The sequence below is a fragment of the Mobula hypostoma genome, chromosome 4 (genome assembly GCF_963921235.1).
Source record: "Mobula hypostoma chromosome 4, sMobHyp1.1, whole genome shotgun sequence".
Taxonomy (NCBI): domain Eukaryota; kingdom Metazoa; phylum Chordata; class Chondrichthyes; order Myliobatiformes; family Myliobatidae; genus Mobula; species Mobula hypostoma.
Window position 1 is genome coordinate 73,340,151 of NC_086100.1, and position 23,227 is coordinate 73,363,377.

Consider the following 23,227-nt stretch of genomic DNA (forward strand, 5'->3'; position numbering starts at 1 on the left):
ACCCCTTTCTTTAAAAAAAGAAGACATCTCCCTCGTCCTAGAATGAAAAGCCTCATCCTGAGAGCAGATGCGGCGGAGACGGAGGAATTGCGAGAAGGGGATGGCGTTTTTGCAAGAGACAGGGTGAGAAGAGGAATAGTCCAGATAGCACCTCTTCCTATAGATGCTGCTTGGCCTGCTGCGTTCACCAGCAACTTTGATGTATGTTGCTTTTATAACAACCTTATGTTTCTTGCAGAAGTCTGTGATCTCTTGACAAATTTGTTCCTCTAAATCCCTTACAGTGTTGGGTGTTCTATAATATAGCCCCATTAACATGGTCATACCTTTCTTATTACTCAGTTCCATAACCTGAGATGCAAAGGGACTTGTTCAGAATTCCCTAAAGTTTCATTTGCAGGTTGAGTCAGTGGTGAGGAAGGCACACGCAATGTTAGCATTCATTTCAAGAGGACCAGAGTATAAAAGTAAGGATGTAATGTTGAAACTTTATAAAGCACTGGTGAGGCCTCATTTGGAGTATTGTGAACAGTTTTGGTCCCCTTATCTTAGAAGGGATGTGCTGAAACTGGAGAAGATTTGAAGGAGGTTTACAAAAATGATTCCAGGCTTGTCATATGAAGAGCATTTGATGGATCTGGTCCTGTATTCACTAGAATTCAGAAGAATGAGGGTAACCTAATTGAAATCTATCGAATGGTGAAAGACCTAAATAGAGTGGATGTGGAGAGAATGTTTCCTATGGTGAGATAGTCTCAGACCAGAGGCCAGAGGCTCAGAATAAAGGGGTGTCCTTTTAGAACGGAGATGAGGGGGAATTGCCTTAGCCAGAGAGTGGTGAATCTGTGGACTTCTTTGCCACAGGCAGCTGTGGAGGCCATGTCTTTAGGAATATTTAAGGCAAAGGTTGATAGATTCTTGACTGGTCAGGGCATGAAGAGATAAGGGTAGAAATTTGGAGATTGAGTCTGAGAAGAAAAATGGATCAGCCATGATGAAATGGCAGAGCAGACTCGATGGGCCAAATGGCCTTATTCTGCTCCTGTATCTTAAGGTCTTATAATGCCTCGCTAGATAAGTTCTCCAGTCTGTCCTGACTGAGCACTGTCATACTTTCTCTGACTAGTAGCACCACCCCTCTCCCTTTAATCCCTCCCACTCTACCACTTCGAAAACAATGGAATCCCAGAATATTGAGCTTCCAGTTCTGCTCCTCCTGCAACCAAGTCTCAGTAATGGCTACAATATCATAATTTCAGGTGTTGATTCATGCCCTGAGATTATCTGCCTTTACTACAACTTTTGCATTGGAATATACACAGCTCAAGACATTAGTCACACCATGCTCTACCTTTTGCTTCCTGACTTTGAGGATTTAACAGCATCTGTCTCCACAACCCCTTCATGATCTGTCTGGCACTCTGGTTCCCATCCCCCTGCAAATCCAGTTTTTTCTCTGCAATCGTCTAGTAAAAATTGTTTCTGCATTCAATAAAAGACTATTCTTTTATTGCATTCAATAAAAGCATAGTTGTGAGACTATGCTTGACTCCAATAACTACATGTACAACAAGGCTACCTCATTAGTGAGCTGCTCATTGTTCAGATTAGCCAGCCAGGGTGTCGTATGAGCTGGTGGTGGTTCGGAGAAGGCGAGTTGGGCTGAGGGACTGAGAGAGTCAAGCTGCGCCAACAGACCGCAGGAGGAGCCAGCTGGATTCAGGAGAGCTGAACTGGGTGCAGACAATGCCGCTGGCTGCTACTCTGAGGCACCAAAGTTGGTGCCTTCGAGTTGGCATGAAGGCGGCGTGTAGTGAAACCATAAGTGACTGTGTTAGATGTTTCTTTGCGGTCACAAGACCCTGTTGGACATTGAATGCCACAGCCTGCTTCCCTTGTTTGGTGATGAGACAGGTGACGAGACAGCAGCGTCGCCTCAGTAATAGCGAGGACTAGGCCTTGAACAATGGGCTTGCTTTGCAGCGTGGTGTCCGGGCTCAGTTGGGGTTGGCCTCCAGTGTTGGATCAGTGGAATTACAGGTTGGACTGCTGGGAACTATCAATTTGCAGGACTTGTCGCTCAGGGTCTTGGACTAAAAATATGTTTTCTGACGTAACTATGTTCTGTATTTTTTCCCTTTCTCGTTAGTTTGAATGTGTGTGCATGCTTTTGCACCTTGGCGCCAAAGGAAGGCTGTCTCGTTCGGTTGTATCTATGTATGGTTTGAAGGACAATTAGACTTGATTTAATTTGATATGATAAAAGCAAACAAAACCAAGAAATGTACATTAGCACCAAAACTCCCCTAACACAGAAAATTCACAGAATATGCACTCAGTGGCCAAACCTGTACCTAATAAAGTGGCCACTGAATGTATATTTCATGGTCTTCTGCTGCTTCCACTTCAAGGTTCGACATGTTATGCATTTGAAGAAACTCTTCTCCACATCACTGTTGTAATGCTTGGTTATTTGAGTTACTGTTGCCTTCTTAGCAGCTGGAACCAATATGGCCATTCTCCTCTGACCTCCCTCATTATCAAGGAGTTTTTGCCCACAGAACTGCTGCTTAGTGGTGTTTTTTTTTTGTTTTTCACACCATTCTCGATAAACTCTAGACACTGTTGTGCATGAAAATAGCAATTTCTGAATTAATGAAACCACCCTGTCTGTCACTAGGAATCACTGCATGGCCCAAGTCATTTAGATCATATTTCTGATATGTGTTCTGAACAATTACCGAACCTCTTGACCATGTCTACATGCTTTTACATGTTGAGTTGGGTGATTAGATATTTACATTAACAAACACATATACCTAAAAAAGTGGCCACAGAGTGTAGGTTTCAATTAAGGCTAAGATATTAAAATGCTTAAACACCTATATAATCTATTAATTTGCTTTACAGGACAGATTTTTGTGTCCTAGCAAATCTATATAGCTGATATTAACTTTCAAGATTATTTAATTTCATTTGAACCTCACAAATGATTCTAAGGAAGTTAATTGAGGTCAAAACCACTTGTACAATAATTACACCCACCAACTGTTGTACAATCTGTCTTGTTAAAATATTTGCAATCACTTTAACAATTTGACATTTGGGATATTTTGCCCTCCACTTATTCTGAAAGGTAATGGTGATGAGAACTGGTCTCCCTTGCCTGTGATCACATAACAGCTTCTGAAGAAAATGTTATTGGATGAGTCGGCAAGAAAAGGTTTAAAGTAGTAGCATTTTGGACCACCAGTTACTACCATTTGGTCTACAGCCTACTAAGTCTTGGTGATTCCAGTACCTGTCATTATCCTTTCTTATCATTGCATGATATCTATGTTATTTTCTTGAATTTTAATACGATTGAAAAATGTCTAGCAAATAACCGATTGGTTAAAAACAATTAAATCAGCACTTTCTCCAGTAATAAGGGATAATTAAGATGTCTTTAGACATATCCCATATAAAAAACATGGAGATTTTGATTTAAATAAGAGAATAAGCATGCAATTCATCAACAGTTGGTGTTCTAAAACTGTGACTCATAAATCATGTATTAACTTAATAATAACAATAATAATAATAATAAGTTATTGATCCCCTGTGGGAAACAATTTTGTTACGGCAGCAACATTTAAAAGCACACTTAACAATAATAAATAATAATAATAAATCTAATAATAATATTAACTAATAATAAAGTACAGAATAACAATATTCACAACAATAATTTACCAATGTGCAATATTGCAATCTTGGGTAATATTCTGTCAAATTTCACTGGTATTTCCAGAACTGTTTGGTTTTGATGGCATCCTATTTATAGCAGCAAAGCAGAAATAAATAAATGAACTGGTGAGATGCTATATTAAAGAAACCAACATTATGAAGTGTTGCCAAGTAAATATCTGAAGATGGCCATTAGTTCCACAATATTTGGATCAGCAATGAACATAGATTTTTATGGTTACATTATGATTCATCCTTTGTGGAAGACATGGAAAATAAAATATAGATAGAGGACTGTAGATAGAGGAGTCCTGGTGTCTGAGACCCTGTAATAAACATTTTGCATGTTTAACAACATTTAGGTGTACTAATTATTTATTCAGAATTCTGATTCACAACTATGCAATGTCAATAGATAGACCGTAATAAAATAATTAAATAATGGCATAGTTCAATTGCCATCTACAAATTTGCTGATGATACAACCATTGTTAGCAGGATCTCAGATAGTGATGCAAAGGCACACAGGAGCGAGATATACCAGTTAGTTGAGTGGTGTCACAGCACCAACCTTGTACTCAACGTCAGCAAGTCCAATTAGCTGATTGTGGACTCCAGCGAGGGTAAGACAAGTGAACACAAAGTAATCATCACAGAGAGATCAGAAGTGGAGAGAGTGAGCAATTTCATGTTCCTATGTGTCAATATATCTCTGAGGATCTGACCTGGACGCAATGTATTGATGCAGCTATAAAGAAGGCAAGACCATGGCTATTCTTTCATTAGGAGTATGAGGAGATTTGGTTTGTCAACTAAAACACTTGAAAACTTCTACAAATGTGGAGAGCATTCTGACTGGCTACATCACCATCTGGTATGGGTAGACTACTGCTTAAGACACTTGTGCAGTAGTTGCAGAAACTTGTAAGATCAGTCAGCTCCATCATGGACGCTAGCCTCCATAGCATCCAAGATATCTTCAAGGAGCGATGCCTTAGGAAGGTGGTGTCCATTGTTAAGGACCCCACCACCCAGGACATGCCCTCTTCTCATTGTTAATGTCGGGATGGATGTACAGAACTCTGAAAGCACACACTCAGTGATTCAGGAACAGCTTCTTCCCCTCTGCCATCTGATTTCTAAATGTTCATTGAACCCATAAACACTGCTTTTTACTTTATTGCACTACTTAATTTAATGAATTAATAGACATATATATGTGTAACGTAATTCAGATTTTTTTCTCTATATTTATTTATCATATATTTCAAAAAATATAGTAAAAAAATTTCACGACATATGCTGGCGATATTTAACCTGATTTTGAAATAATTATTTTAAAGTAATTAAAATAAGTCTCCTCTGGTTAATACAAATGAGTTAGAAGTTTTAATTCCTATTTAGATTTATGTAATCCAAATATGGTGGTTATTTTATTCATCGATGGACATAGGTATCACTGGGAAATCCTAAATGTTATATTTCTCATATTTCCTGACTTCCTGATAGCCTAGTCTTACTCTTGTTCCTCTAAACTCCACTTGGTTGCTTCTTCTGCCTTGAAGTGCTGCTGTGGAGAAATTCATCTATGGTACCAGCTACACCATGCTGTAACAGTGATGGTAGAAGTGAATTGTTAGGGTGGGGGATTAATGTCAGACGGGTAGTTATGGTGTTGAGTTTTTGTGAGCTTTTTTTCTGCTCTCACTTCTCAGACCATATTTGGTTGCTGAATGCAAACGTAGACTGCTATATTTTCTGAACATGCAAATGCAATTTAACATTGTGCAGTCAGCAGTGACCCCATTTTTAATATAATGAAAGGCATGACATTGATAAAGCAGCTGAAGATGGCTAGAGTTATCACAGTGCCCTGATGCACTCTCAAAATAATGCCCAGGGGTCAGGATGATTGACCTCCAACAGCCATAAGACTATAAGATATGGGAGCAGAAGTAGGCCATTCAGCCCATTGAGTCTGCTCCACCATTCAGTCATGGGCTTATCCAACTCTTCCAGCCATCCCCACTCCCCTGTCTTCTCCCCATACCCTTTGATGCCCTGGCTAATCAAGAACCACAACCAACATCCACTGTGTGAGTGCTGATGAGATTTGACTGACTGTTCTGATCTCCAGAATACAAAATATTTCCAGTATTTTCCAGTTTTCTTCCTATGTGTGAGGTTTGACTAAAACCAGTAGAGTGTTTTCTCCTTGAATCCTATTGATGTTAGTTTTACTCTGGATTCTCGATGCAGTATTTCGTCAAATATCAAAGATGTTAAGGCAGCTACCTTCTGGAATATAGTTCTTTGGACCAAGCCTATACTATTTCTGGTCTTCTGCTAAATGTTTGCTACATTTGTCTCTATAGATAAGAGTAAACAACTCCATACGACGAGGGAAAGAGTACAAGGTGCTGTTCATGGTGACATGTATGGTAATTTGTTTCCTGCTCTGCTGGTTACCCTATGGAATTGTGGCTCTTGTGGCTACTTTAGGACATCCTGGACTGATCTCATCACCTGCCAGCATTATTCCTTCAATCTTTGCAAAGAGCAGCACTGTCTACAACCCCATTATCTATGTATTTATGAACAGACAGGTAAGATGTTTTTGAATGTGTTTTCCCTTTTGTAATTTGTATCATGGAACAAGTCACAGGCATGTTAGCTTTTACCTATAACTTTCTCAATCTGTAGACATGGTCTTAAATCCTCAAAGGGATGGTTCTTCACTCCAGCCATCTGTGAATGTGATGTAATCTTGGCGATGAATTCACAACAATCGTATTTTGTGATTGCCTGAGGTAAACCTATGAAACATTAATAATACATGTTACTATTCTTATCATGGTAAGACATGGATTATTAGTGTCACCTTAAAGGCATGGTCTGTCAGGCCAGGTGCTAACATGTTTACAGGGTAAATTGAAAAGACTTCTAGGCCAATAGCTGAAAATGGCACCAATACTGACTATGTCCGACTGGGAACAGCTAATTATTGGCAAGAGCAACATTAGAACTGAAGAGCCATTCAGTACTTTGAACCTGTTCTGAAACTCAGTTAAGTTCATGGCTGGATTGTGTCTAAATAACTCCAATTGCAGGCCTTTGTTTCGTACAACTTGGCTAACAAAAATCACAGTTTCTACATTTCAATTGACCTAAACTTGACAGGTATTTGAGAATCTTGGTTCAAGGTTATCACTGGCTTTCACCAGGATAAAGGGGTCCTTATATTTCCTCCAAACCAGCATTTTCTGGTTAGTTGACATAGCTAGTGGTATTCTGCAGTTGGGCCTCTTCTTTTCATGTTATATGTCAATGATCTGCATGATGGAATTGATGGCTTTGTTGCAAAGTTTGATAATGCCAGATAAGTGGAGGAGTAGGCAGTGTTGAGGAAGCCCAGTGTCTGCAGATTAGGAGAACCAACAAAGAAGTGGTAGATGGAATAAAGTGTAGGGAAGTGTATGGTGATGCACATCAGTAGAAGCAATAAAGGCGTAGACTATTTTCTAAACGGGGAGCAAATTGGAGGTGCTCATGCAGGATTCCCTGAGGGTTAACTTGCAGGGAGGAAGGCGGGGAGCAAATTGGAGGTGCTCATGCAGGATTCCCTGAGGGTTAACTTGCAGGGAGGAAGGTAAATGCAATATTAGCATTCATTTTAGTTTTAGGGATTTTTAATTTTGGTTTTCCAGGAGAAGAAATAATTTCCCTCCATTTTTCAAAGAACAATGATAGCTCAGTGGAAAGTTACAGTTCAGATGACTAGAAACCTGGACTGCTGATCGAGACATGAGCTTCATTGCAAATTCAATCTCAGCTGCTCATTTGGAAACATAAAAGTAGCGTCAGAAGTTTACACATAAAACTGAGATGTTAATAGTAAGTCATCTGGTTTACCAGGGCCTTGGAGAAAGGAAACGTGGTGATCCTACCTGGAATACCCTGCACTGATTCTGGACCACATTGCTCTTAACAAAATGATTGAGGAAGCTACTAATTTCATAGATTAGGGATAGGAAATTAATGCTAATCTAGCGGCTGATGTCAAAGCCTCAGAATAAAGCAAACCTACCTTAAGTTGCTCACTTAGATCCACCTTAATCTTCTTGCTTAAGAAAGTATAAATCTGGTGCAGACAACCTATTGTCATAATGTAACTCGTTAGCATGCATACTGAATTCAGCCATTCTTTCTTTGCTGAGGTATGGTGCTCAGAACGAAAACAATTCAAATTTCTAACCAGAGCAATGTATCTCCAGTCCCTTGTATTCTTTAGTATGCTTGCTTTTAATGCTCAAACACAAGGAAATCTGCAGATGCTGGAAATTCAAGTAAAACACACAAAAAGTGCTGGTGAACACAGCAGGCCAGGCAGCATCTCTAGGAAGAGGTACAGTCGATGTTTCGGGCTGAGACCCTTCATCAGGACTAACTGAAAGAAGAGATAGTAAGAGATTTGAAAGTGGGAGGGGGAGGGGAGATCTGAAATGATAGGAGATGACAGGAGGGGGAGGGATGGAGCTGAGAGCTGGAAAGTTGATTGACAAAAGGGATACAAGGCTGGAGAAGGGAGGATCATAGGACAGGAGGCTTAGGAAGAAAGAAAGGGGGAGGGGGAAAACCCAAGGGATGGGCAATAAATTATAGTGAGAGGGACAGTCCTGACGAAGGGTCTCAGCCCGAAACGTCGACTGTACCTCTTCCTATAGATGCTACCTAGCCTGCTGTGTTCACCAGCATTTTTTTGTGTTGCTTGCTTTTAATGCTGCCTTTTCCCCTAGATTTCCATTTCTAGCAGATTGTAGATTTTGATCACTTAGCACATCAAACAGTTGCTCCCTGTCCTCATCCCAATATGAATATTCATTGAATAAGCTGTTCATTAATGAAGGTTAGGCAAGAGGAAAATCTTTAGAAGTGTAAATTCTGAGTTAGTTTATCTTTCTGTTCATTCGTCTGGGTAATGTTCATATTCTCACCATCATCAGTAGATCCATGCAATATTCCTTGACTAAGTTAAAACGAAAGAAATGAAGGAAAGAACTGGACTATTAAACCTTCAGCCAAACGCAGAAGCCACTTAAGACATTAATTCTTAGTTAATGCTGATAAATTAGAATATTGATATACTTGATGGGCAGCATGGACAAAGTGGCCTGAGGGGTCTGTTTCTGTCCAGTACGACTCAATAAGGTAGAAATGATTTTTCAAGCTGATTCAGATTTTCTAAATTTGTATCAAATTTTTAATTGATTACAAACACACAAACAGGATAATGCTTAACAAGGTTTAAAAGGTACCTGTGACTGAAATCTATTTTTATATATTTTCATTACTTACTAAGTCAAGACCGGAATTGTCTGGAAATGGCAAATGTAATTCTAGTTTTCCAGAGTCGGTTTAAAGGGCTGAGTCATTGTAGATATATGCATGATATATTCTATACAGTATGCATTCCATTACTTCCAAGAAAAGGGAAAGTTCACTGCTTACATTACGAGATGGGATTGCCTCCATTGTTGAAAGATTCCATTCCAAGTATGATCCATATAGAGGTACCCTCAGACTTTTAATACGTCTTCCTTTTCAGTAATAATTTCTTTTAGAATTTATTCTGAATTTTCCAACAGCAATGTCCCTTCCATAAGGAACACTATTGAGAACTATTCATTTAAAACCTCATCCACATCTTCTTATTCCATGCAGACAGGTCCATTTTGATCCCTATTCTTTCCCTGGTTGCCTTCTTGAACCTAAAGTACTTATAAAATGCTAAGGAATTTCCGTAATCTTGTGTATCAGTGCTGTTTCGTGTCCATGCTGTACACTTCTACTTGCTATTTGAAATGATGCTACAAGGCGAATAAAAAAAATACTGAAAAGCAAGGATTTATTGGAATTTTATATTCCAATTATCTCTTGTAGCCTTTACTAAAAAGTAGGATTACTGAGTAACTTGCAGGTTATTCTTTTGTAATATTGTGATTTTGCCTTCAGGGAAGGTCTCATGGTTGTTGCAAGATGCTGATCCATTTGATTCTTACTCTAGTATTGACTAATTATAATTAAAATGTAAAAAAAAACAACAAAATTCTACTTGCCCAAGTGCAAGATTTTCCGAAATGCCGTCATATATGGACTTGAATGCTTAAGTAGCATGAAACCCAGTGTTTTCCCCATTAGACCAACTAATGATTATTCTAGAAAAATAAGTTCTGCACATCAGTTGAAACTGTTGTGTGGTTATTCATATCTTAACTATATCTCTTAAGGGATAGATGATTATTGACTACAATGTAGAATATAAAAGCACAGGAACAGGCCGTTTGCTCCACAAGTGTGCCCAGCTAATTAAGCTAGAAATTAAATACCAACTAAACTAACCCCTGCTGCCTATATAAATGTCCATATTCCTCCATTCTACACTTTTGTATGCCTTCGTAAATGTCTCTTTTGTATTTGCCTCCACTGCCACCCTGGCAGAGATTCCAGACACCCACCATTTTCTGTGTAAAAACATATTGTCCAGCACATCTCCTTTGAACTTACTTCCTCTCATCTTAAATGCATGCCCTCTCGTTTGAGACAATACAACCTGAAAAAAAAATCCCAGTTTTCTACTCTATTTATGCCTTTCATAATCTTGAAGATTTCTATTAGGCCGCCCCTCAGCTTCCGGTGTTCCAGAGAAAACAACCCAGGTTTGTCCAAATGGTCCCTGAGCACATGCCCTCTGATCCAGGCAGCATCCTGGGAAGCCTTTTCCAAAGCCCCCACATCCTTCTTAATTGTTGGAATCTTTTGTACTCTTTAGAGTGAACTACTTTGAAAAATATTAAAACAAACATGAGAGAAGACACACCATTTCATTGGGTGGAAGAGATAGATCACAAAAAGAGATCGCTGAAATGCTTGGGGCCAGTATGCCACCAAGTTCTGAGACAAAACAGTGGCAGTAGGAGATGACCAAGAATGAAAGAACTGGTACTCTCAAGGCATGGTGCTTGTGCGGTAAAAAATGTTTATTGATCTACCCACGTGGCTGGTGTTTGTTAACACATCAGCAAAATCCATTAGTCAACAACTGGTATACTACACATTGTATTCCATGCACCACACTGCCCATCCCTCATAAAGTAACAACTTGCAGCCACTCAGCACTCTAAGCTTGCTTTTCACATTTTCTACCATTATTACAATTCTTAAACAAATGTCCTACCAGAAAGCATAACTTCCCTACTTTTGTACTGAATTCCCTGAGCAATAAACAATAATATTGTTAATATTTCTAAATATTTGCTATATTCATACAATAGCTATTTATGAATTATTACTTATCACAATTTAGATAACATGCTTTTGTTTACTTATTCTGCCAAAATGGAACTTTTACATTTTCCCACTTTATACTCATTTGCCAGATCCTTGCCTCCCTGAATTAACTCATGTATATAATTTTATAATCTTCTTATATCTTTTTCATAACTTTTCTTTCTTTCTTTGAGTTACCAGAAAATTAAAACATATCTTCAGCCTCTTTACCTAAATAATTATTGTAAATTATAAAAAGTTGAGGGTCAGTTACAGACTCTGTTACCTATTGCAAACATGTCAAGCAGAAAAAAATCATTTATTCTCTGTCTGTTAGCCAGCTAGTCTTAAACCTACGTCAATCTATATTAGTCCTCGCTTATTTTGGTCACCAGTCTTAAAGAGAAGGAATTTTGTACAAGTAAGAAATCAAGTATGATCATAACCAAATGAACCTAAATTCTGTTTGGAGACACAAGAAATAGTAGATGCTGGAATATGGAACAAACAAAATGCTGAAGGAACCTAATAGGTCAGCAGCATCTGTGGGGACATTTCGTGTTGAAACCCTGCATTTGTCTCAACCCATTATATTGGCTATCCTTCAATCTGCACAAGTGCTGCTTGATCTTCTGAATTCCACTAGAAAAGGGGTTCCCAACCTTTTATATTCTGGGTCCACAAAAGAATGCCTGCTCTAGAATTTTGCTTTTTTTTTCGCTTCAGTTTCCATTTGTATCTTTCATGTCTATTTGACAGGCTCTCTCAGCTCTTACTGGAAACCGTGTTTTAAGTTTCATCTTATAATTACATCAGCACTGGTACAATAGAGTTGCATAAAATACTCTTGTAATCTCATTAAGATAGGTTTAATTAAATTTTAATGAATTAGGAACCAGATTGGCATGTTGGTAGTTGAAAGTGAGGAGGCTGGGCAGCAAAAAAGTTGCCCAGCTAAAATGGTATCGGGCACATTATTGAAAATGGGTATGGCAGGGTGTGCATGAATTTCAAAGAAATGGCATTCGTACTATGGATATAAGCTGCATTTCTCATTCTTTTCTCCACAGTAATGCCTATAACTAGTATTAAGGTGTCAAATTAACTTATTTAAATTTCTGAAACAAAGATCCAATTTTGTTTGCTATCCATTGTCTCATCATAATTTGCATGTTTAAAGATACAACCATTCAATACTTTTTTAGCCAATTCTTCATGACGAATGAGCTCATGTTGTATTAATGGCATTTGTGTTTTAGGTCAACACTATTCTTAATTGTATAACTGTATTTTTAATTGTATGGCCTTTGACACTTATGAGCTAAATTCTAACACAAATCCACTTTAGGTGGTATTTAGAAGGGCAACTTCCTGACCAAAGACCTACATTATAAGGAACATATGTAGGAGATAGGGGAAGTAAAGAACTGAGAGATTTGGGAAGGCATTCTAGAACATAGGGAATATGCAATTTATGGAGCAACTAAAATTGGGATAAGTAGGGGGCTAGAGTTTAAGGAATTAATCCTGCTGGATTGTAGGGTTGAAGTAGGAAATGGAGACAAAGTAGGAGAAGGCCCAGTAAGGCACTGAAAATAAGGATTTTTTGTAAAAAGTGTTGCTTGACAACAAATCAGTATTAACAAGAGTAATGCACAGACGAAATGTGGTGAGCTTTAGGATTTAAACAACATTCCTTCAGATGAGCTCAAATTTACAAAAGGTGCAGGATGAGGGTTGTCTGTGAGAGCATTAGTCTAATCAAACCAAGAATTGACAAAGAATGGTTTATGCAAGCAGAGATGTGCAATGCAACAATGATCCAAACAGGCAAAATCTGTGATGGAGCAGGTTTGAGGTTAGAATCTTACCATAAGCTCAAAATAGGGGGGAATCAAAAAAGCAAGATGGAAACTGTAATGTCCTGTGGACAACTTACTAGTAAGGTCTGAATATTCATTGATATGTGGCATCTTGGTGTTGCAAAACATTTTGGAGAAAGGACAGGAAGAGTGACTCCAAAAAAATCAGAAATGCAGCTGGGCTACGGGATTCCTTCTCCCGATCATTTCCCAGTGATTGCAGCCTGAGTGCTATAGCAGAGTAAAATTAGGATTGACTTTGACTGAGCTGCTGAATCCACAGGCAAATAGTTTGCTGACATTTACAGTCTCAATTCAACACATGAGGAATAACTAGTTGGGCGGTATTTGAAGTCTGCCTGCAAAGTATCATTTATGGAATGAGCTCCCAGCTGCAGGATGGAGACTGCATTACAGTGATGCTGTGCAAATGTGTAACAGTGATTGGTAGTATATCTGGCTAAGTAACCTCTGTATTACAGGCAATTAATACAATCTTAAAAGTACTTATATTACATGGCTTGACAAGATGACAAGGCATATCAGTACTCTTGTGAGGATGAAACTACACTACTGTTATTCTAAGGAAGGCAACATATTTAATCAATCTGGCAAGCTATGTTAAAGTAGAATCTGAATAAAACTCTGGAGACCAGCTTCTTATAGTTACCACAGTTTATTGCACACCCTCCTGCAGGAATTTCAGACCCAATTGTCAGAGGGAAGGCACTTAAGTACTGCCACCATCTGACAAGTGGACCCACTCTCTCCAGTTACAGCTGTATATTTATACATAGTAAGCCCCATACATTACTGTTGCAAGATGTCATTTGAACTGGTACACCCACCAAGCCTGTTGGTGCGAAACTTAGTGACAGATAAGAGAGTCTGCTAGATCAAGGCTTAATTACAAATGGATGTGCTGTCCAGTCCTTATCAGTTATTCCCTTTGCTAGGCCCTGACTTAATTACAGATGGATCTTCATTCCTGTCCTTATCGGTGAGTCCTCTTCCTCCTGCTCAAACAAGGATACAATGTACAATGTTATCAAATTCTCAATGTCTCTCTGCAAACCAAGGTATAACTAGTATAAGCCGGTTTTAGCTAAGTGCTGAAGACAGAGTTTACTTCAGCTCAAAAATTCCTATTCAGTCTCAATTATTCTTTTAGCCAGAGGTTACATAGGTTCAAAATTATTTTTTTTATATCCCCAATTCCTCAACTAGACATATTTGATAATTCTTAATACTTGGTGATGGCACATTACTGCAGTACAGACGAGTAGACTTACGCTTGAATCATGTTAAGACAAATGTAGGTCCCCTACAGACAGAAACAGGTGAATTGATTATGGGGAGCAAGGACATGGCAGACCAATTGAATAATTACTTTGGTTCTGTTTTCACTAAGGAGGACATAAATAGTAGGGGACAGAGGGTCCAGTGAGATGGAGGAACTGAGGGAAATACATGTTAGTAGGGAAATGGTGTTAAGTAAATTGAAGGGATAAAGGCAGATAACTCCCCAGGGCCAGATGGTCTGCATCCCAGAGTGCTTAAGGAAGTAGCCCAAGAAATAGTGGATGCATTAGTGATAATTTTTCAAAACTGTTTAGATTCTGGACTAGTTCCTGAGGATTGGAGGGTAGCTATTGTAACCCCACTTTTTAAAAAAGGAGGGAGAGAGAAACCTGGGAATTATAGACTGGTTAGCCTAACATCAGTGGTGAGGAAAATGCTAGAGTCAGTTATCAAAGATGTGATAACAGCACATTTGGAAAGCGGTGAAATCATCGGACAAAGTCAGTATGGATTTGTGAAAGGAAAATCATGTCTGACGAATCTCATAGAATTTTTTCAGGATGTAACTAGTAGAGTGGATAGGGGAGAACCAGTTCATGTGGTATATTTGGATTTTCAAAAGGCTTTTGACAAGGTCCCACACAGGAGATTAGTGTGCAAACTTAAAGCACATGGTATTGGGGGTAAGGTATTGATGTGGATAGAGAATTGGTTAGCAGACAGGAAGCAAAGAGTGGGAATAAACGGGACCTTTTCAGAATGGCAGGCAGTGACTAGTGGAGTACCGCAAGGCTCAGTGCTGGGACCCCAGTTGTTTACAATATATATTAATGACTTAGATGAGGGAATTAAATGCAGCATCTCCAAGTTTCCGGATGACACGAAGCTGGGCGGCAGTGTTAGCAGTGAGGAGGATGCTAAGAGGATGCAGGGTGACTTGGATAGGTTAGGTGAGTGGGCAAATTCATAGCAGATGCAATTTAAGGTGGATAAATGTGAGGTTATCCACTTTGCTGGCAAAAACAGGAAAACAGATTTATTATCTGAATGGTGGCTGATTAGGAAAAGGGGAGGTGCAACGAGACCTGGGTGTCATTATACACCAGTCATTGAAAGTGGGCATGCAGGTACAGCAGGTGGTGAAAAAGGCGAATGGTATGCTGGCATTCATAGCAAGAGGATTCCAGTACAGGAGCAGGGACGTACTACTGAAGTTGTACAAGGCCTTGGTGAGACCACACCTGGAGTATTGTGTGCAGTTATGGTCCCCCACATTCTTGCCATAGAGGGAGTACAAAGAAGGTTCACCAGATTGATTCCTGGGATGGCAGGACTGTCATATGATGAAAGACTGGATCAACTAGGCTTATACTCGTTGGAATTTAGAAGATTGAGGAGGGATCTTATTGAAAAGTATAAAATCCTAAAGGGATTAGACAGGCTAGATGCAGGAAGATTGTTCCCGATGTTGGGGAAGTCCAGAACGAGGGGTCACAGTTTGAGGATAAAGGGGAAGCCTTTTAGGACCGAGATTAGGAAAAACTTCTTCACACAGAGAGTGGTGAATCTGTGGAATTCTCTGCCACAGGAAACAGTTGAGGCCAGTTCATTGGCTATATTTAAGAGGGAGTTAGATATGGCCCTTGTGGCTAAAGGAATCAGGGGGTACGGAGGGAAGGCTGGTACAGGGTTCTGAGTTGGATGATCAGCCATGATCATACTGAATGGCGGTGCAGGCTCGAAGGGCCGAATGGCCTACTCCTGCATCTATTTTCTATGTTTCTATGTTTCTATGCTTGAAGTTGATATTTGACATTAAGTGTGTAGAAAGTTTATTTCATTAGGATTCCTTGCTGCGGCCATCAGAAATCTGTAGACCAAGGTATAACTCTGTTTTAGAACATAGAACATAGCACAGTCTAGTTCTGAACAGGCCATTCAACCCATTATGTTTTGCAATATCTCGATCCCAATTTATACTAAATGGCCTCATCCTTATCATCCATATCCCTCCGTTTCCTTCATATTCACGTGTCTATCTAAAAGCCTCTTAATCTCCACCAAACTACTTGATTTCTCTACTACCTCTGGTAACCCTTTCCAGGCATCTACCTGTCTCTAAATATAAAACTTGCCACTCGTTGCTGTTAGTTTCCCTGCTGTAGCCTCAAAAACATGTCCTCTGGTGTTTGACATTTTTTACTTGAGGAACAGATTCAGACTACTTACCCTATCTATGCTTACCATAATTTTACACATCTCTATCAGATCTTCCCTCAGCCTCCAACACTCCAAGGAGAACAACTCAAGATTTTCCAACCTTTCCTTATAGCTCGTATCCTTTAATCCAGGCTGCAAGCTGGTAAAACTCTTCTCCACTCTTTCCATAGTCTCCACATGCTTCCTATACTGGGGCAATCAGAACAGCACAACAATACTACAAGTATGGTCTGACTAAAGTTTTATATAGTTGACTTCTTTACTTGTACATTTGACACCCCGTTCAATGAAGGCAGTCATTACATATTCCTTTTTAGCAATATTATTCACTTGTGTAGTTACTTTCAGTGAACTTTGTACCTAGGCCCCATGATCCCTCTTTAGGTCAATGCTATTAAGAGGCCTGTCATTAACTATACACTTTCTCTTTCGATATGACCTCTCAAAGTGCAACATCTCACACTTGCCTGAATTAAACTTCATCTGCCACTTCTCTGCCCATATACGTAACTGATCTATATCCTACTGTAGTTTTGATAGTCCCTTACGCTGTCCAGCAATCCACTCTACCAATATAGGTGTCATCTAAAAATTTTTACTAATCTACTCATTTACATTTTCATCCAAATCACTGATAAATATCAAAAACAACAGAAGTCCCAGCACAGATCCTTGTGGAACAACACTGGCCATGGACATATAACAAACCATGCTGATTGTCCCTTAACAGCTCATGCCTTTCCAAATGTGCCGACATCCTATCCCTCAGTATCTTCTCCAGTATCTTCCCTGCTACTAGCCTGAGGCTGGTTAGCATATAGTTACTTGGATTGCCCCATTTCCTTTCTTGACTAAAGGGACAACATTTACTGCTCTCTAGTACTCTGAAACCTCACCTCTTATAAGAGAGGATGCATAGATCCTTGTCAAAGGCTCAACAATCTCCTCACTTGCTCCTTCAATATTCTGGGATATATGTCATCAACCTTGGAGACTAATCCACCTTAAGGCTTTTCAGGAGACTCAGCATTGCCTCCTCCTTAATCCTACTATGTCCCAGCACTTTAGTATGTCCCACTCTGTTTTCACTGAGGGCTGCAACATTTAACCAATTTTTCAGTTTTGAATACGAATGTTTTCAATGATACACTGCTGAATCAATGTGCTGTTTTTCTTTATATTCCTATCTGTTTTGATTTTTGGGCTTCAGTCTTTTAATAGAAACAGTTGCGAACTGTTCATCAAAAGTAGGATAAATGTAACCGAGATAATCACCTATACTTCATCAACAAACTGGTAGAAGGAGGAGTTGAGAATCCTGTCATCAGAAATCTCTTCACTGTTGCCCAATTTGAATTTTACCAGGAATTCTTGGCCACAAACTTCAAAACGTTTTTTTCCCTGTAAATATGGACCAAAGGATTGTTTTCGAGAAGTAAAGTGAGAGAGACTGTCCTTGACAGTTCAGACAGCTACTGTTGGATGTGGCATCAAACAGTGCTAGTAACACTGAAGTCAACCCGTTACTCACCTGGATGAGTAGTATAACTCCAACAACTCAACAGGCTCAACACCATCCAGGACAAAGCAACTCAAGGGAAGCTGAAGGTGAACAGTCTCTCCAGCAGAAATAAACTGAGTTCTTTCTTCAAAGTGTCAATGGGATAACCTGGAAGATCGACTAAATTGTCTGCAACACCATAAAATCCTTAAAATTTCAAGGGAAGGAAAACAGAATGTTGAATAAATGAAATATAATATCAAAAAGTATGAATAGATTCACCTGTAGCTTGTGGCTTATGGGAAGAAGCTAGGTAGATAACTAATTAGAGGGTCTCTTGGCTCTTACTAGAGCACTGGCTAAGGAAAATCAGAAAGGGCTTCAAACCATCATCACAGTTTGTTACTCTGTTCCAATTATTTTCCAGTTCAGATAAACAATTATTGACTTGAGGTCTTAGATTTCGCAAATACTGCCTGACTTTTAAACATAGAACATACAGCATAGAACAGTATAGAACTATACAGGCTCTATGGCCCATGGTGCAGTGCCGACCTTTTAACATTCTCTAAGATCAATCTAACCCTTCCCTCCCACATAACCCTCCATAGCAATAGGGCAATGGGTGGCAGGATTGAGTGCAAGAAAGATGGTATGACAGGCAAGACAAAAAGGAGGGACTGCAAGGGGTGATAAGCGTGTTGGACTGATAGGCTGAAATGTGTTTATTTCAGTACTAGCAGTGTTATGGGTAAGGGGCATGTACATAGAGCCTGGATCATAAAACATAGGTCATAGAACAGAACAGCACAATACAGGCCTTTCAGCCTGTGATGTTGTGCCAAACATTTAACTAGCTAATCCTTTCTTCCCAAATAGACCTCAATTGTTCTTTCATCCACGTGCCTGTCTGAGAGTCTCTCAAATGTTCCTAATGTATCTGCTTTTAACGCAACCCTCGGTGGTGCGTTCCATGCACCCATCACTCTTTGTGTAAAAAAAAACTACCCCTGACATCCCTCCTTCTTTCCTCCAATCACCTAAAAATTATGTCCCCCTTGTATTAGCCATTTTCATCCTGGTAAAAATCTCTGGCTATCCACTCGTTCTATGCCTCTTATCATCTTGTACACCTCTATCGAATCAGCTCTCATCCTCCTTTGCTCCAAAGAGCAAAGCCCTGCCTCACCAAACCTATCCTCATAAGATATGCTCTCTAATATAGGCAGCATCCTAGTAAATCTCCTTTGCACCCTCTGTAAAACATGCACGTGCTTTGTGTAAAGAGGGGACAAGAACTGAACACGATACTCCAGGCTTTATAGAGCTGCAACAATACTTTGTGTCTTTGAAACTCAACCCCCAACTAATGAAGGTCAACTCACCATACACCTTCTTAACTACCCTGCACACTTGCATGACAACTTTGAAGGAACTGTGGACGTGGACACCATTATTCCCCTGTTCCTCCATACTGTTGAGTATCCTTCTACTCTGCCTTAAAGTTCAACATTGCACAGTGAATCACTTCATACTTTTCCAGATTGCAGTCTTTCTGCCACTTCTCAGCACAGTTCTGCATCCCATCAATGTTCTATTTTAACCTACGACAAATCTCTACACTATTTATAATACCACAAAACCTTCGTATCATCTGAAATTTACTAACTCACCCTTCCACTCCTTTATACATTTCATTAATAGAAATCACAAAGAAAGAAAGGTCCCAGAACAGATCTTTGTGAAACAGATCACTGGTCACCAATCTCCAGGCAGAATATGCTCCATCTACTACAACCCTCCGTCTTCTAAGAGCAAGTCAATTCCGAACCCACACAGCCAAGTTTCCCTGGATCCAATGCCTCCTGACTTTCTGAATGAGCCTATCATGGGGAACCTTGACAAATACCTTACTAATATCCATATATACTACATCCACCGCTCTATGTTATCACAAGAGTAACATTGAACAGATTCAACTAGAGGTATAAAGGTTTTTGTACGTCTGGCAGATAGCATGATATAGAACAAAACGTCTGCTTTCAGTTTTTTCTTCAGGTTTTCAAGAAACAGAAAATTGTCAATGATTCAGGGAAAATAATGCATTGTTTGATGTTTAACTGCTGTTGGGACCATTTTCAACAATCAACTAATTACTTTTTATTAGAATTTTAAATCTGAGAATATATTTTTAGTTAGAATATACGTAATATAAATGTAGAACAGAAATAAATGTACATTTAATGTAGAACAGGAATCAAGTTGGATTCAGATCTTCAAAATACCCTAAAAATCACCCACTTGTTCTCACTGCTGCTCTCTGTTATCTGTCGGAGGGATTTCAAGGCGAATTAATGAGTTTTAAGGGAATTGATATTCCTTAATAATAAATTCAGGTAGATTCAGCTGTCAAGCATTAACTCTCATGTGGAAGAGCCATTTTCTTTGGAGTGTGGCTTTAATGTGAGGAGTGATTAAGTGGCCTTGTGAATTTAAAATAGAACTGGGGGATCATATGCTTCAGTTCCATTACAGATATAGCGTCATATTTAAAATTAATTATGAAAAATGACATATAGCCAATTAAGCTGAGAAGTGACTCAATGGAATAGAATTTCTAGATGCCTGCAGTGAGTGGATTCTGGCATGGTTCTGGAGGACTAGAAAATTATAAATGTCATTCCACTTACTCTCTGTATACCCCTGATTGTGTCACCACCCACAGCTCCAATCTGCTAATTAAATTTGCTGACAACACTACATCGATTAGTCTAATCTCAAATAATAATGAGGCAGCCTACCAAAAATAAGTCATCACTCTGACACATTGGTGTCAAGAAAACAACCTCTCCCTCAATGTCGCAAAAACAAAGGAGCTGATTGTGGACTACAAGAGGAACTGAGACAGGCTAGCTCTATAGACATCAATGGATCTGGGACTGACAGGGTGAACAACTTTAAGTTCCTCTGCATAAACATCACTGGCAGATGCAATTTAATGTGGATAAATGTGAAGTTATCCACTTTGGTGGCAAAAATAGGAAAACAGATTATTATCTGAATGGTGGCCGATTAGGAAAAGGGGAGGTGCAACGAGACCTGGGTGTCATTATACACCAGTCATTGAAAGTGGGCATGCAGGTACAGCAGGCGGTGAAAAAGGCGAATGGTATGCTGGCATTTATAGCGAGAGGATTCGAGTACAGGAGCAGGGAGGTACTACTGCAGTTGTACAAGGCCTTGGTGAGACCACACCTGGAGTATTGTGTGCAGTTTTGGTCCCCTAATCTGAGGAAAGACATCTTTGCCATAGAGGGAGTACAAAGAAGGTTCACCAGATTGATTCCTGGGATGGCAGGACTTTCATATGAAGAAAGACTGGATGAACTGGGCTCGTACTCGTTGGAATTTAGAAGATTGAGGGGGGATCTGATTGAAACGAATAAGATCCTAAAGGGATTGGACAGGCTAGATGCAGGAAGATTGTTCCTGATGTTGGGAAAGTCCAGAACGAAGGGTCACAGTTTGAGGATAGAGGGGAAGCCTTTTAGGACCGAGATTAGGAAAAACTTCTTCACACAGAGAGTGGTGGATCTGTGGAATTCTCTGCCACAGGAAACTGTTGAGGCCAGTTCATTGGCTATGTTTAAGAGGGAGTTAGATATGGCCCTTGTAGCTACAGGGGTCAGGGGGTATGGAGGGAAGGCTGGGTTCTGAGTTGGATGATCAGCCATGATCATAATAAATGGCGGCGCAGGCTTGAAGGGCCGAATGGCCTACTCCTGCACCTATTTTCTATGTTTCTATCATTTCACGTGGTCTGTACATACCGGCTGTGTGGTGAAAAAGGTACAACAGCGCCTCTTTCACCTCAGACAGTTGAAGAAGTTTGGTATGGGCCACCAAATCCTAAGAATTTTCTACTGGGGTACAATTGAGAGCATCCTGACTGGCTGCATCACTGCCTGGTATGGGAACTGTACTTCCCTCAATCGCAGGACTCTGCAGAGAGTGGTACGGACAGCCAAGTGCATCTGTAGATGTGAACTTCCCACTATTCAAGACATTTACAAAGACAGGTGTGTAAAAAGGGCCCAAAGGATCACTGTGGACCCAAGTCATCCCAACCATAAACTGTTCCAGCTGCTGCCATCTGGGAAATGGTACCGCAACATGAAAGCCAGGTACAACAGGCTCCAGGACAGCTTTTATACCACCAGACCATCAGACTGATTAATTCATGCTGATTCAATTGGATTTGTATGTTATATTGACTATCCTGTTGTACATACTATTTATTACAAATTACTATAAATTGCACATTGCATATTTAGACAGAGACATAACCTAAAGATTTTAACTCCTCATGTATATGAAGGATGTAGTTAATAGAAGTAATTTCAATTCAGTTCAATTCACTCCACAGAAGGGAGAGAGGCATAAGAAAGGAAATTATAGACCAGTTAGTCAGACCTCAGTGGTTGGGTAGATGTTGGAGTCGAATGTTAAGGGTGCAGTTTCGAGGTACTTGGAGGCACATGATAAATAGGCCATAGTCAGCATGGTTCTTTATGGGAAAATACTTTGTTGGAATTCTTTGAAGAAATAACAAGCAACATAAATAGAAGAGAACTGGTGGATGTTAAATAATTAGATTTTCAGAAGGCCTTTGACAAGGTGCCACACATGAGCCTGCTTAACAAGTTAAGAGTTTATGGTATTACAGGAAAGATACTAGCATGGATAGAGCACTGCCTAATTGGCAGGAAGTAGAATGGCAATAAAGGGAGCTTCTTCTAGTCGGCTACTGGTGTCTAGTGATGTTCCACAGGGGTCTTTTTACTTTATATATAAATGATTTGGATGGTGGAATTGATGGCTTTGTGGCTGAATTTGCAGACGATACAAAGATAGGTGGAAGGGCAGGTAGTGTTGAGGAATATTACTACAGAAGGATTTAGATAGATTGGGAGAATGGGCAAAGAAGTGGCAGGTGGAATATAGTGTCAGGTAGTGTATGGCCATGCACTTTGGTAGAAGAAATAGAAGCATAGACTAGTTTCTAAATGGAGAGAAAATTCAGAAGATCTGAGGTGTGAAGTAACTTGGGAGTCCTTATGCCGGATTCCATAAAGGTTAATTTGCAGGTTGAGTTGGTGAGGAAGGCAAATTAATTTCAAGCAGATTAGCACATAAAAGCAAGAATGTAATGTTGGGGCTTTATAAGGCACTGATGAGGCTTCACTTAGAATATTGTGAGCAGTTTCAGGTTCCTTATCTAGGGAAG

The 23,227-nt window shown here is 39.6% G+C and overlaps 1 protein-coding gene across 1 annotated transcript in view; it reads left to right on the forward strand.

Annotated features, from left to right (window-relative positions):
- The window catches only part of LOC134345953 (opsin-3-like), a 79,227-nt gene that overhangs the window by 52,606 nt on the left and 3,394 nt on the right, over positions 1 to 23,227 (forward strand). Inside the window, exon 3 of the mRNA XM_063047300.1 lies at positions 6,105 to 6,335. Within this exon, the coding sequence (XP_062903370.1) occupies positions 6,105 to 6,335 (231 nt within the window). The remainder of the gene's footprint in view (positions 1 to 6,104; positions 6,336 to 23,227) is intronic.